The 14,156-nt window shown below is 44.2% G+C and overlaps 1 protein-coding gene across 1 annotated transcript in view; it reads left to right on the top strand.

Moving 5' to 3' along the window:
* Nucleotides 1-14,156, top strand: part of LOC132406765 (mediator of RNA polymerase II transcription subunit 12-like protein) — a 689,991-nt gene that overhangs the window by 480,961 nt on the left and 194,874 nt on the right. The window contains exon 17 of the mRNA XM_059992729.1: nt 12,119-12,263. Coding sequence (XP_059848712.1) covers nt 12,119-12,263 — 145 coding nt within the window. The remainder of the gene's footprint in view (nt 1-12,118; nt 12,264-14,156) is intronic.

Genomic DNA, 14,156 nt, shown 5'->3' with positions numbered 1-14,156 from the left:
TTAACAGAAAAAGCTCTGATAATTTGTTGCATATGTTCCATTTTTAGTAAAATGCTGTGGCTATGTTTTGATGAATTTTTTCAGTGTTTTTTTTTCTGAACATGAGGGAGATGAGACATTTTCACAAGTTACGAATAAACTGCTGGAGGAACTCAACAGATACAGTAGCATCTGCAGGGTCAAAGAAATGGCTGACACTTTGTGTCTGGATCCTGCATCGGGATTTCAAAATTAAATGAAGGAAAAATGGAGTTTCTGGGAGGGAAGAGTTAGGCTGATTGTAAAATAGGTTAAAGGTCAGCACAACATTGTGGGCTGAGGCTATCATGCGGAAATCTACAGATGCTGGAAATTCAAACAACAACACACACAAAATGTTGGTAGAACACAGCAGGCTAGGCAGCATCTATAGGGCGAAGCACTGTCAACGTTTCTGGCTGAGACTCATCGTCAGGACTAACCGAAAGGAAAGATAGTAAGAGATTTGAAAGTAGTGGGGGGAGGGGGAAATGTGAAATGATAGGAGAAGACCGAAGGGGGTGGGATGAAGCTAAGAGCTGGAAAGGTGATTGGTGAAAGTGATACAGAGCTGGAGAAGGGAAAGATCATGGGACGGGAGGCCTCAGGAGAAAGAAGGGGGGGGGGAGCACCAGAGGGAGATGGAGAACCGGCAAACAACCAAGTACATCAGGGATGGGGTAAGAAGGGGAGGAGGGGCATTAACGGAAGTTAGAGAAGTCAACATTCATGCCATCAGGTTGGAGACTACCCAGCCGGTATATAAGGTGTTCCTCCAACCTGAGTTTGTATTCATCTTGACAGTAGAGGAGGCCATGGATAGACATATCAGAATGGGAATGGGACGTGGAATTAAAATGTGTGGCCACTGGGAGATCCTGCTTTTTCTGGCAGACCGAGCGTAGGTGTTCCACGAAACGGTCTCCCAGTCTGCTTCGGGTCTCACCAATATATAAAAGGCCACACCAGGAGCACCGGACGCAGTATACTGCACCAGCTGACTTACAGGTGAAGTGTCGCCTCACCTGGAAGGACTGTCTGGGGCCCTGAATGGTGGTGAGGGAGGAAGTGTAAGGGCAGGTGTAGCACTTGTTCCGCTTACAAGATAAGTGCCAGGAGGGAGATCGGTGGGAAGGGATGGTGGGGATGAGTGGACAAGGGAGTCGCAAGGGATCCCTGCGAAAAGCAGAAACGGGGGGAGGGAAAAAGAGGGACTTCACCACACCCTGTTCCAATTCCAACCTCACTCCTTCCGAAAGCTCTGCTCTCTGCTCCCTCTGCACCAATCCCAACCTCACTATAAAACCTACTGATAAGGGGGGGAGCTGTTGTTGTCTGGCGTACTGACCCCTACCTGGCTGAGGCACAGCAACAACTCTCTAATACCTCCTCTTATTTACCCCTTGATCATGACCCCACTAAGGAGCACCAGGCCACTGTCTCCTATACCATCACTGACTTTATTAGCTCTGGGGATCTCCCATCCACTGCCACAAACCTCATAGTTCCCACACCCCACACTTCCCGTTTCTACCTCCTACCCAAGATCCACAAACCTGCCTGTCCAGGTAGACCTATTGTCTCAGCTTGCTCCTGCCCCACTGAACTCATTTCTGCATACCTTGACACTGTCTTATCCCCCTTGTTCAATCTCTTCCCACCTATGTTCGTGACACTTCTCATGCTTTGAATTTTTTCAATGATTTTATGTTCCCTGGCCCCCTCCATCTTATTTTCACCATGGACGTCCAGTCCCTATATACCTCCATCCCCCACCGAGATGGTCTCGAAGCTCTTCGGTTTTTTTTGGATTCCAAGCCTAACCAAATCCCCTCTACCACCACTCTCCTCCATCTAGTGGAATTAGTTCTTACTCTCAATAATTTCTCCTTTGGCTGCTCCCACTTCCTCCAAACCAAGGGTGTAGCCATGGGCGCCCATATGGGTCCCAGTTATGCCTGCCTTTTTGTTGGCTTTGTGGAACAGTCCACGTTCCAAGGCTATACCGGTATCCATCCCCCTCTTTTCCTTCGCTACATCGATGACTGCATTGGCGCTGCCTCCTGCATGTGTGCTGAGCTCGTCGACTTCATTAACTTTGTCTCCAACTTTCACCCTGCCCTCAAATTTACCTGGTCCATTTCTGACACCTCCCTCCCCTTTCTTGATCTTTCTGTCTCCATCTCTGGAGATGGCCTATCTACTGATATCTACTATAAGCCTACAGACTCTCACAGCTACCTGGACTATTCCTCTTCCCACTGTCTCTTGCAGAAAGGCTATCCCCTTCTCACAATTCCTCCATCTCCGTACATCTGCTCTCAGGATGAGGCTTTTTTTTCCAGGATGAAGAAGATGTCTTCCTTTGTTTAAAAAGACTCTGCTCTCAAACGCATCTCTCCCATTTCCCGCACGTCTGCCCTCACTTCATCCACCCGCCACCCCACTCGGGATAGAGTTCCCCTTGTCCTTACCTACCACCCCACCAGCCTCCAGGTCCAACATATAATTCTCCGTAACTTCCGCTACCTCCAACGGGATCCCACGACCAAACACATTTTTCCCTCCCCCCCCCTTCTGCTTTTCACAGGGATCGCTCCCTACGCAACTCCCTTGTCCACTCATACCCCCCATCCCTTCCCACCGATCTCCCTCCTGACACTTATCCTTGTAAATGGAACAAGTGCTACACCTGCCCTTACACTTCCTCCCTCACCACCATTCAGGGCCCCAGACAGTCCTTCCAGGTGAGGTGACACTTCACCTGTGAGTTGGCTGGTGTGGTATACTGTGTCCGGTGCTCCCGGTGTGGCCTTTTATATATTGGTGAGACCCGATGCAGACTGGGAGACCGTTTCGCGGAACACCTATGCTCGGTCCGCCAGAAAAAGCAGGATCTCCCAGTGGCCGCACATCTTAATTCCACGTCCCATTCCCATTCTGATATGTCTATCCATGGTCTCCTCTACTGTCAAGATGAATCCAAACTCAGGTTGGAGGAACAACACCTTATATACCAGCTGGGTAGTCTCCAACCTGATGGCATGAACATTGACTTCTCTAACTTCCGTTAATGTCCCTCCTCCCCTTCTTACCCCATCCCTGACATATTTAGTTGTTTGTATGTTCTCCATCTCCCTCTGGTGCTCCCCCCCTCCTTTCTTTCTCCTGAGGCCTCCCGTCCCATGATCCTTTCCCTTCTCCAGCTCTGTATCACTTTCGCCAATCACCTTTCCAGCTCTTAGCTTCATCCCACCCCCTCCGGTCTTCTTCTATCATTTCGCATTTCCCCCTCCCCCCTCTGCTTTCAAATCTCTTACTATCTTTCCTTTCGGTTAGTCCCGACGAAGGGTCTTGGCCCGAAATGTCGACAGTGCTTCTCCTTATAGATGCTGCCTAGCCTGCTGTGTTCTATCAGCATTTTGTATGTGTTGTATATTGTGCTATGCTGTTTGATATTCATTTTCATGCCAAGAAAATGAATGTCAATGTAGTATATATTAACATTTTTGTACTTGGTTCGTAATTTTAAACTTTGGTTCATTAATTTAAAATTTGTTTTCAGTCAGTTTGGTATTGATATTGGTTTATAATTGTCATACATGCCAAGATACATTGAAAACCTGTCTTGCATACTGTTTATACAGATCAAATCAGTACACAGTGGACTAAGCTAGGAAAAGATATAATAGCAATGTAGAAAAATAAAAAAATAAAGTACGAGATCATAAAGAGGTAGATTGTGGGCTAAGAGTCCATCTTATCATCCAAGAGGTCCATTCATGTATCTGATTACTTCCCGCTGGGTTTCAATAGACAATAGGTGCAGAAGTAGACTATTCGGCCCCTCGAGCCTGCACCACCATTTTGAGATCATGGCTGATCATCTACTATCAATACCCAGTTCCTGCCTTGTCCCCATATCCCTTGATTCCCCTATCCATAAGATACCTATCTAGCTCCTTCTTGAAAGCATCCAGAGAATTGGCCTCCACTGCCTTCTGAGGCAGTGCATTCCAGACCCCCACAACTCTCTGGGAGAAGAAGTTTTTCCTTAATTCTGTCCTAAATGACCTACCCCTTATTCTCAAACCATGCCCTCTGGTACTGGACTCTCCCAGCATCTGGAACATATTTCTTGTCTCTATCTTGTCCAATCCCTTAATAATCTTACATGTCTCAATTGGATCCCCTTTCAATCTCCTTAATTCCAGCGTGTACAAACCCAGTCTCTGTAACTTCTCTGCGTAAGACAGTCCAGACATCCCAGGAATTAACCTCGTGAATCTACGTTGCACTTCCTCTACAGCCAGGATGTCCTTCCTTAACCCTGGAGACTAATACTGTACACAATACTCAAGGTGTGGTCTCACCAGGGCTCTGTACAAATGCAAGAGGATTTCATTGCTCTTGTACTCAATTCCCTTTGTAATAAAGGCCAACATTCCTTTAGCTTTCTTCACTGCCTGCTGCACTTGCTCATTCACCTTCAGTGACTGATGAACAAGGACTCCTAGATCTCTTTGTATTTCTCCCTTATCTAACTTTACACCGTTCAGATAATAATCTGCCTTCCTGTTCTTACTCCCAAAGTGGATAACCTCACAATTATTCACATTAAATGTCATCTGCCAAGTATCTGCCCACTCACCCAGCCTATCCTAGTCACTCTGAATTTTCCTAACATCCTCATCGCATGTCACACTGCCACCTAGCTTAGTATCATCAGCAAATTTGCTGATGTTATTCTCAATGCCTTCATCTAAATCATTGATGTAAATTGTAAACAGCTGTGGTCCCAATACTGAGCCCTGTGGCACCCCACTAGTCACCACCTGCCATTCCGAGAAACACCCATTCACTGCTACCTTTGCTTTCTATCTGCCAACCAGTTTTCTATCCATGTCAATGTCTTCCCCCCAATGCCATGAGCTTTGATTTTACCCACCAATCTCCTATGTGGGACCTTATCAAATGCCTTCTGAAAATCGAGGTACACTACATCCACTGGATCTCCCTTGTCTAACTTCTTGGTTACATCCTCAAAAAACTCCAATAGATTAGTCAAGCATGATTTACCCTTGGTAAATCATGCTGGCTCAGCTCAATCTTATCACTGCTATCTAGATATTCCACTATTTCATCTTTAATAATGGACTCTAGCATCTTCCCCACCACCGATGTCAGGCTGACAGGTCAATATTTCTCTATTTTCTCCCTCCCTCCTTTCTTAAAAAGTGGGATAACATTAGCCATTCTCCAATCCTCAGGAACTGATCCTGAATCTAAGGAACATTGGAAAATGATTACCAATGCATCCACAATTTCCAGGGCCACCTCCTTTAGTACCCTAGGATGCAGACCATCTGGACCTGGGGATTTGTCAGCCTTCAGTCCCATCAGTCTACTCATCACCGTTTCCTTCCTAATGTCAATCTGTTTCATTTCCTCTGTTACCCTATGTCCTTGGTCCATCCATACATCTGGGAGATTGCTTGTGTCTTCCTTGGTGATGACAGATCTAAAGTACTTATTAAATTCTTCTGCCATTTCTCTGTTTCCCATAACAATTTCACCCAATTCATTCTTCAAGGGCCCAACATTGTTCTTAACTATCTTCTTTCTCTCCACATACCTAAAAAAGCTTTTGCTATCCTCTTTTATATTCCTGGCTAGCTTGTGTTCGTACCTCATTTTTTCTCCCCGTATTGCCTTTTCAGTTAAGTTCTGTTGTTCCTTAAAAATTTCCCAATTATCTGTCCTCCCACTCACCTTAGCTCTGTCATACTTCCTTTTTTTTAATGCTATGCAATCTCTGACTTCCTTTGTCAACCACTGTGGCCCCTTTCTCCCCTTTGAATACTTCCTTCTCCGGTGGATGAATTGATTTTGCACCTTGTGCATTATTCCCAAGAATACCTGCCATTGCTATTCCACTGTCTTTTCTGCTAGGATATCCATCCAGTTAACTTTGGCTAGCTCCTTCCTCTTGGCTCCAGAGATTCCCCTGTTCAACTGTAACACTGACACCTCCGAGCTGCCCTTATCCTTCTCAAATTGCAGATAAAAACTTATAATATTATGATCACTACCTCCTAATGGCTCCTTTACTTCACGATTGCTTATCAAATCCTGTTCATTACATAACACTAAATCCAGAATAGTCTTGTCCCTGGTCAGCTCTCGTACAAGCTGTTCCAAGGATGCATCCTGTAGACACTCTACAAACTCCAGATCCTGGGGTCCAGCACCAACCTGATTCTCCCAGTTCACCTGCTTGTTGAAATCCCCCATAACTACTGCGACATTACCTTTGCCACATGCCAATGTGTTCCTCATCCCCCTTTTCCTATGCCCATTCACCTCTTCTATTAGTTTCTTATTTCTCCAGCCCTTGACCTTTACCACCCACATGGTTTCACCTATCATCTTCCAGCTAGCCTCTTTCCCCTCCCCCTGAACTGTATTTTCAGGCATCTTTCCCCTTCCTTCTCAGTCTTGAAGAAGGGTCTCAGCCCAAGCCATTGACTGTTTATTCACTTCCATAGATGCTGCCTGACCTGCTGAGTTCCTCCAGCAATTTGTTTGTGTTGCCTCTTATAACATCTAGACAGAAGCTGTCCTTTAGTCTGATTTTATGTGCTTCAGGGTTTTTTTTAATCTTCTGCCCATTGCAAGAGGAGAGAAGAAAGAATGTCCAGGACAGTGATAGGTACAGTTCAGACATTAGTTCATCATGAAAGAGGAATGGCTGTTACCAAATTTATCTTGTTTGTACTCAATGTGGATTTCCGTTAGTAAGGACGTTGAGCAAGAAGGCGCCTTCTCTCTTGCATAACAATTAAAAATATGTGTCAGTCCTCTCAGCTGCTGAGTCTTTCTTTATGCCCACAAGTCAAAACCTTAGTGTAGTATGTGGTTACATATACACTCAGTGACTACTTTATTAGTTATCTCCTGCACCTCATAAAATGGCCACGTAGTGTACGTTCATGGTCTTCTGCTGCTGTAGCCTATCCACTTCAAGGTACAATGTGTTGTGCATTCAGAGATGCTCTTTTGCACACTACTGTTGTAATGTGTGGTTTTTTGAGATACAGTCACCTTCCTGTCAACTTGAACCAGTCTGGCCATTCTCCTGTGATCTCTCTCATTAACAAGATACTTTCAGCCACAGAACTGCTGCTCACTGGATGTTATTTTTAGTTTTTCATTCCATCCTCTGTAAACTCTAGACACTGTACCGTGTGAAAATCCGAGGAGGTCCGTAGTTTCTGAGATAGTCAAGCCCCACCTCATCTGGCACCAGCAGTCTTTCCACAGTCACAAAAACACTTAGATCACATTTCTTCCACATTTTGATGTTTGGTCTGAACAACTGAAACCTCTTGACCATGTCTGCCCCTTTTATGCATTGAGTTGCTTCCGCATAATCGGCTGATTAAATATTTGCATTAACGAGCAGGTGTACCTAATAAAGTGACCATCGAGTGTTTGTACATTGATTATAAATTTACTTTGAATTTAGTAGATACCCAAACACATATATGGAGGGAGTGACACCCTGTTTATGACTAGTTACATTACAACTATTACTATTCAATAAGTGAAATAATTAAAGCTCTTGCATTCATTTAATTAGGCAAAACATTGTAATAGATCCTTACAAAAATATTGAAGTGCACATTGTTTGAATATGAGTCAAAAGATGATCTATCCAAGAAGGTCCACGCTACTTATTTTTATTAGGGATTCAAAATGTAGTTAGCCACGTGGCTGTATGTTGAATAGTGTTGGGATGATCAAATTGAGGTCTTTATTGCTAAGGTGGGGCTTGGTGAATGGATGAAATGAAGGGGAGGTGTTTCTACTTTAAGTGTTTGAAAAAAAAAGAAAGTGCAATTACTAATGAATAAGTTCAGTGATGGTATACTGCTCACCAGACAACAAGGGTCCCTGAATAAATAATGCTGTTATTTCAGTGAAATTACCCTCATTTTTAGATGTCCAACTTCATTTTTTTGTCTTGCAACTCACTCATTTCTTCAGCAATCACATTAGGGCTCTGAGATATCTACAAGCTTTCTGGGCTCATAACTATTTGCACATTTAATCACCCCATCGTGGCAGCCGTGCAACAATTTGCCAAGGTCCTGAGCTCTGGAATTCCTTCCCTAAATCCTCGTGGGGTTTTATTATCTGTTCTGTCATCTCCCTGTGCTGCTTGGGGTCAGACTATGCTTGAAAAGTGCCCCCCCCCCCCCTTATTTTGAAGGTATGGAAAGGCACATTGTTATTGGTAAGTCATAGACTGTGATCACCTATGTCATGTGACACAGCACATGGTGATGATGAATCATGGGATAATTTACAATGTCCCATTTAACCTACTAATTGGTAGGTCTTTGGGATGTGGGAGGAAATCTTCCAGCTGGAGGAAGTCCATGTGCTCATGAGAGGAACGTACAAACTTTTTACAGACAGGGTAGAATTGAACTCCAAACTCTGATACCCTAAGTTGCAAAACAGAAGTTTTGAATCCAAATCTTCCACTGTAGCTTGTTACATGTGGTAATAATAAACCATTTATTTTATTGAGATACAGTGTGGAGTAGGCCCTTCCAGCCCTCCAAGCTGTGTCGCCTTGTGGCCCCCGAGTTAACCGTAGCATAATCACAGGAAAATTTACAATGACCAGTTAAACTACCAACCGGTAGGTCTGTGGACTGTGGGAAGAAACTGGAGCACCTGAAAGAAGCCCACAAAGGTCATGGTTAGAATATACAATCTCCTGACAGGCAGGGGCAGGAATTGAAACCAGGTCACTGGTATGTAAAGCATTGTGTTAACCACTACGCTACCATGCTGACCCACAATTTAGCATGTGAAATCTACAGCAGCTGAGGAGAATAAAAAATGGAATTCATGTAGAATTGGCGTAAGTGAGAGCAAGATAGTTGGTACAGACCTGACCTGTTTCCATGCTTCATCTCGCTATGATTAATTTTATTCAAGGGCCATATCAGAAGGAAGTATTTCTCTTCCCCTCCTATCCCACATCCCTTGTCAAGTTTTGAGCACATCTAATTTCAAAAGAAGATGTGAAATTTTGCTGGGTGTCAAAATTCCCTCTGTGGTGATCGGTCTTTCGGGAGTGAAAATGGAAGCATTACGAGGTGGCTTTGTAAGGTGTCTGCTTAAGACCATAAATACCAACTGGTGCTTAGACAGAGCATCACCTGAGGAAGATTACTTCAAGTTGCTCTCATGGTGTTTTGCTAACCTGGGTGGTGGGGTGGAGATACGTCTCCACCAAAGAGGTGTAAGGTGCTCCTTCCCTCTGCTATCCTGCAGATCACCCTTGGGCAAGGTGTAGCACCTGCTTAGCCCCCGATCAGGGTCACATGATGCCATGAGGACAGGTGGTGTATATCACAATTCCTGGTTATGCAACCACTGACGCCAGGCTGAGCTTGTTCTTGACAATTTTTTTCTACAGAAGTGGTTTACTATTGCCTTCTTCTGGGCAGTGTCTTTACAGTGGTTTCAGCATAGATCAGACAGACAGACATACTTTATTGATCCCGAGGGAAATTGGGTTTCATTACAGCTGCACCAACCAAGAATAGTGAAGAAATATAGCAATATGAAACCATAAATAATTAAATAATAATAAATTAATCATGCAAAGTGGAAATAAGTCCAGGACCAGCCTATTGGCTCAGGGTGTCTGACACTCCGAGGGAGGAGTTGTAAAGTTTGATGGCCACAGGTAGGAATGACTTCCTATGATGCTCAGTGTTACATCTCGGTGGAATGAGTCTCTGGCTGAATGTACTCCTGTGCCTAACCAGTACATTATGGAGTGGATGGGAGTCATTGTCCAAAATGGCATGCAACTTGGACAGCATCCTCTTTTCAGACACCACCGTCAGAGAGTCCAGTTCCACCCCCACAACATCACTGGCCTTACGAATGAGTTTCTTGATTCTTTTGGTGTCTGCTACCCTCAGCCTGCTGCCCCAGCACACAACAGCAAACATGATAGCACTGGCCACCACAGACTCGTAGAACATCCTCAGCATCGACCGGCAGATGTTAAAAGACCTCAGTCTCCTCAGGAAATAGAGACGGCTCTGACCCTTCTTGTAGACAGACTCAGTGTTCTTTGACCAGACCAGTTTATTGGCCGAAGGTGCCTGTTTCTGTGCTGTACTGCTCTATGACTCTAAGGCAGGTGACCCCAGCCATTATCAATACTCTTCAGGGGTTGCCTGCCTGGCATCAATGGTCACATGACCAGTACTTGTGATTTGCAGGGGCTGCTCATATGACCATCCAGCACCTGCTCTCATGGATTCATGTGATTCTGATCGAGGGGGCTGAGCCAATTCTATGGTGCACCCAAAGGTGATATGCAGGCTAACAGAGGGACAGAGTGCTTTATACACCTCCTTTAGCAGAGTTGTATTTCCACCTTGGCACCCAATAAAGCTGATCTTATAATCTTTAGGTCCAGCTGTTCAGACACTGGCTGCTTTGATCTCTGAGGAAATGTGGATGTAATTAAGCAATTGTCAGTGAACACCCTATTTCTGGCTTTGTGCTGGAGTGTTGTTTAGAACAGCAGAAGATGTTTGAACTTAGGACATTGCATTGAAAGCTCATGCCTTGGGACTGGGATAATTAATTCTTCACCACCATTGGTATCTTTCTCATTCAACCGATCAACTCTCAACCATCAAAGTCCTGATGAGTGGTCTCTGCCTGAAATGTTGTCTTTTGATTCACTTCCACAGATGCTGCCTGACCTACTGAGTTGCTCCGGCATTTTGTATGTGTTAGGCTTGATACCCAGCATCTGCAGAATTGTTTGTCGAACACTCTTGTGTTTAAAGTAATAGACACCACTCATTACTTATGTGATCGGTTGGATGGGAAGTAGTTGACTGGATCTCCCCTGTTTTTCAGTGAACAAACCATTGCTGTCAGTGTTCTACATTGCTTGACAGACCCCAATACTGGAGTGCATGTTTTCAATGTGACAGCCTATTTGATTCAGATTCTCATCACTGCTAAATCAAACCCACCTGGTTAATTGTAAACACAAGTTTCTGCAACTGCTGGAAATTGAGAGTAACACGCACAAAAATGCTGGAGGAACCCAGCAGCTCAGGCACCATCTATAGATAGGAATAAACAGTCAATATTTCAGGCTGAGACCCTTCGTTAGGACTGGAAAGGAAGGGGTAGTAGCTCAGTCAGTCCCCATTCCTGTTCTGAAATGTTGCTGCACGGCCTCTTCCACTGATCAGCCACCCTCAGGTTAGAGCAGCAATACCTCATATTCCATCCGTCCAACCTGATGGCATGAACATCCATTTCTCTAACTTCCAATAATTTTCCCCCTCCCCTTCCTCTTCCTTTCCCCACTCTGGGTCCCTTCTTAGCTCTTCTCTTCACCTGCCTATTACCTACCCTTTCTCCCTTGGTCCCTCTCCTCTCCTATCAGATTTAATCTCTTTCAGGTGGGTTTGCTGTTCTCATTTGCGTTAAAATTGCTCACAGAGGTCTTTCATGTTTTTTCTATAGAATCAATATTAGATTTATTATCACAAGCGTTTGTTGTGTAATTTGTTGTTTTACCGCAGTGGTACAGTGCAATATATAATTTAAAAAGTGCTGTAAATTACCAGAAGAAATACTTTTTTTTTAAATTATGCAAAAGGAGAGCAAAGTAATGAGGTAATGTTCATGGGTTTATGGACTGTTCCTCATGGAATCTGATGGAATCTCAGCAGTTTTTGATAAATTGAAATTAAATAAAGATGTTTCAAGCAGTCCAGATGAAGGATCGTGTCCCAAAACATCAAGTTTTTATTCCTCTCCACAGTTGCTGCCTGACCTGACCTGACCTGACCATAGTTCCTCCAGCATTTTGTGGGTATTACTTTGGATTTCCAGCATCTGCAGAACCTCTTGTATTATTTTTAAAACCTTGGCTTTACTTGTCGCATGTACATCAAAAGATCAAAACACAATTGAACCAGAGAGTAACGTTCTCTGGATTTAGTTAATGTGTCTTTATCTTCAATTGCAGGATGAAACCTCAAGCCACGAGTGTAACCAGCGAATGATTCTTCTTTATGGTGTTGGGAAGCAGAGAGATGAAGCCCGGCACCAGCTGAAGAGGATTACCAAAGATATCCTGAAAATCCTGAACAAGAAAAGTACAGCAGAAACCGGTGAGTCAGAGACGGCAGCAGCTTGCACTCTTGCTATTTTTATCTACTAGAAAAGAATTACCATTTGAAGTACATGGAAACCACAGAAAAAATTGCTGATGCTGGAAATCTGAAATAAAAAAGTCGATAACACTTTGCAGGTCAGGCAGCATCACTGGAAGATCTAGTATTATCAGTTCATCAGAACTGTGGAAACAGACTAGAATTGGGGGACATTGCCTCAAGATTCAGGGGAGAAGATTTAGTACAGAGATGAGGAGAAACTGTTTTTCTCAGAGAGTGGTGAATCTGTGGAATTCTCTGCCCAGGGAAGCAGTTGAGGCTTCTTCACTAAATATATTTAAGGAACAGTTAGATAGGTTTTTACATAGTAAGGGAATTAAGGGTTATAGGGAAAAGACGGGTAGTTGGAGCTGAGCTTACAGACAGATCAGCAATGATCTTATTGAATGGCAGAGCAGGGTTGATGGGCCGGATGGCCTACTCCTGCTCCTGTTTCTTATATTCTTATGTCCTTATTTCCAATCATGTAGGGGATGGATAGAACAAAGGGAATATCTCCGACAGGGTAAGACCAAGATTGTGGAGTGATCCTGCTGTTCACAAGGCCTTCTGGCTGATAGATTTAGTGAGGGGAAATTGAAAGGAGAGAAAGCAAGTAGGGGTGCATAAAACTGTCATTCAGAGCTGCAACTAATCAGAAGGGATTGAATTCGACACGTGCCCAGACTGAAGGAACAGTGCAGTGCCTCAGCTTACAGTGATCATCTTTGTAACCAAGCAAAAAGTGACAGGTAAGAGTGGATGGAGAATGAAAGTGACAGGTACTCAGTGGCAACAATTTTATCTGCTACGTTAGAGAGACCAAATTGATCGCAGTGCCCATTTGTAGAAGGTTTGCACAGAACCACCCTATTTATATTGAGCCTTCCGTTCCAATGAAACCTAAAGCAAGCATGAGGAATACCATCTTGTCTTTCTTCTGAAGCCTTCGGGACTCGATGCTTATTTTTATATAGAGACACAGCGAGGTAATAGCCCTTCCACCCGATGACCCACACCGCCAATTACACCCACTAGCTTTCTAACCTGCACATGCTTGTAACATGGGAAGAAACCGGAGTGTTCGGAGGAAACCCACGCAGTCACGTACAAACTCCTGACAGACTGTGGTGGAATTGAACCCGGGTTGCTGGTGATATAATAGTGTAATGCTAACCACTAGGCTGCTGTGAATTCAACATTTTCAGGAAACTCATTTTCTCTGGTCGATGGAGAAAGGTATCGAGGAAATAATGGAGTATGTGATCCACCAGTAATAACTCAATTCACTCTCCACAGACACTGCCTGATTTGCTGGACTTTTTCAGCATTTTATGACTGATGCAGGATCTCTACCTGAAACAGTTACCTTTCCTCTCCTCCCACAGATACTGCCTGGACCACTGTTAACCTCCAGTGGATTGTCTTTTGCTTCAGATTCCAGCGTCTGCAGTCCATTTGGGTCTCCGCTACTTTCATTTTGGTTTTGAGTTAAGCAGCTGGTCTCAGCTGCATTATTCAAAGATTTAAGAAGTACCTTTATTTGTTCTCTCCCTTTCTAACATCCCCCATTATTTCTATAAAGCAGCTTGTACAATTAGTGACCATAGCCTCAATTGTATAGGAAAAGATGGGTGGCACAGTAGCACAATGCTTTACAGTACCAGCGACCCGGGTTCAATGTCGGCCGCTACCTATAAGGAGTTTGTGCGGGTTCTCCCCGTGACCACGTACGTTTCCTCTGAGTCCCCTGGTTCCCCCCCCACCCCCAACCACAGTCCAAAGAAGTACTGGTTGGTAGGCTAATCGGTCATTGTTAATTCTCCAGTGAATAATCTAGGATTAAATCAG

The sequence above is a fragment of the Hypanus sabinus genome, chromosome 2, assembly GCF_030144855.1.
Source record: "Hypanus sabinus isolate sHypSab1 chromosome 2, sHypSab1.hap1, whole genome shotgun sequence".
NCBI classification, from domain to species: domain Eukaryota; kingdom Metazoa; phylum Chordata; class Chondrichthyes; order Myliobatiformes; family Dasyatidae; genus Hypanus; species Hypanus sabinus.
Note: the sequence above shows the minus strand (reverse complement) of the source record. Positions and strands in the feature narration are given on the sequence as shown.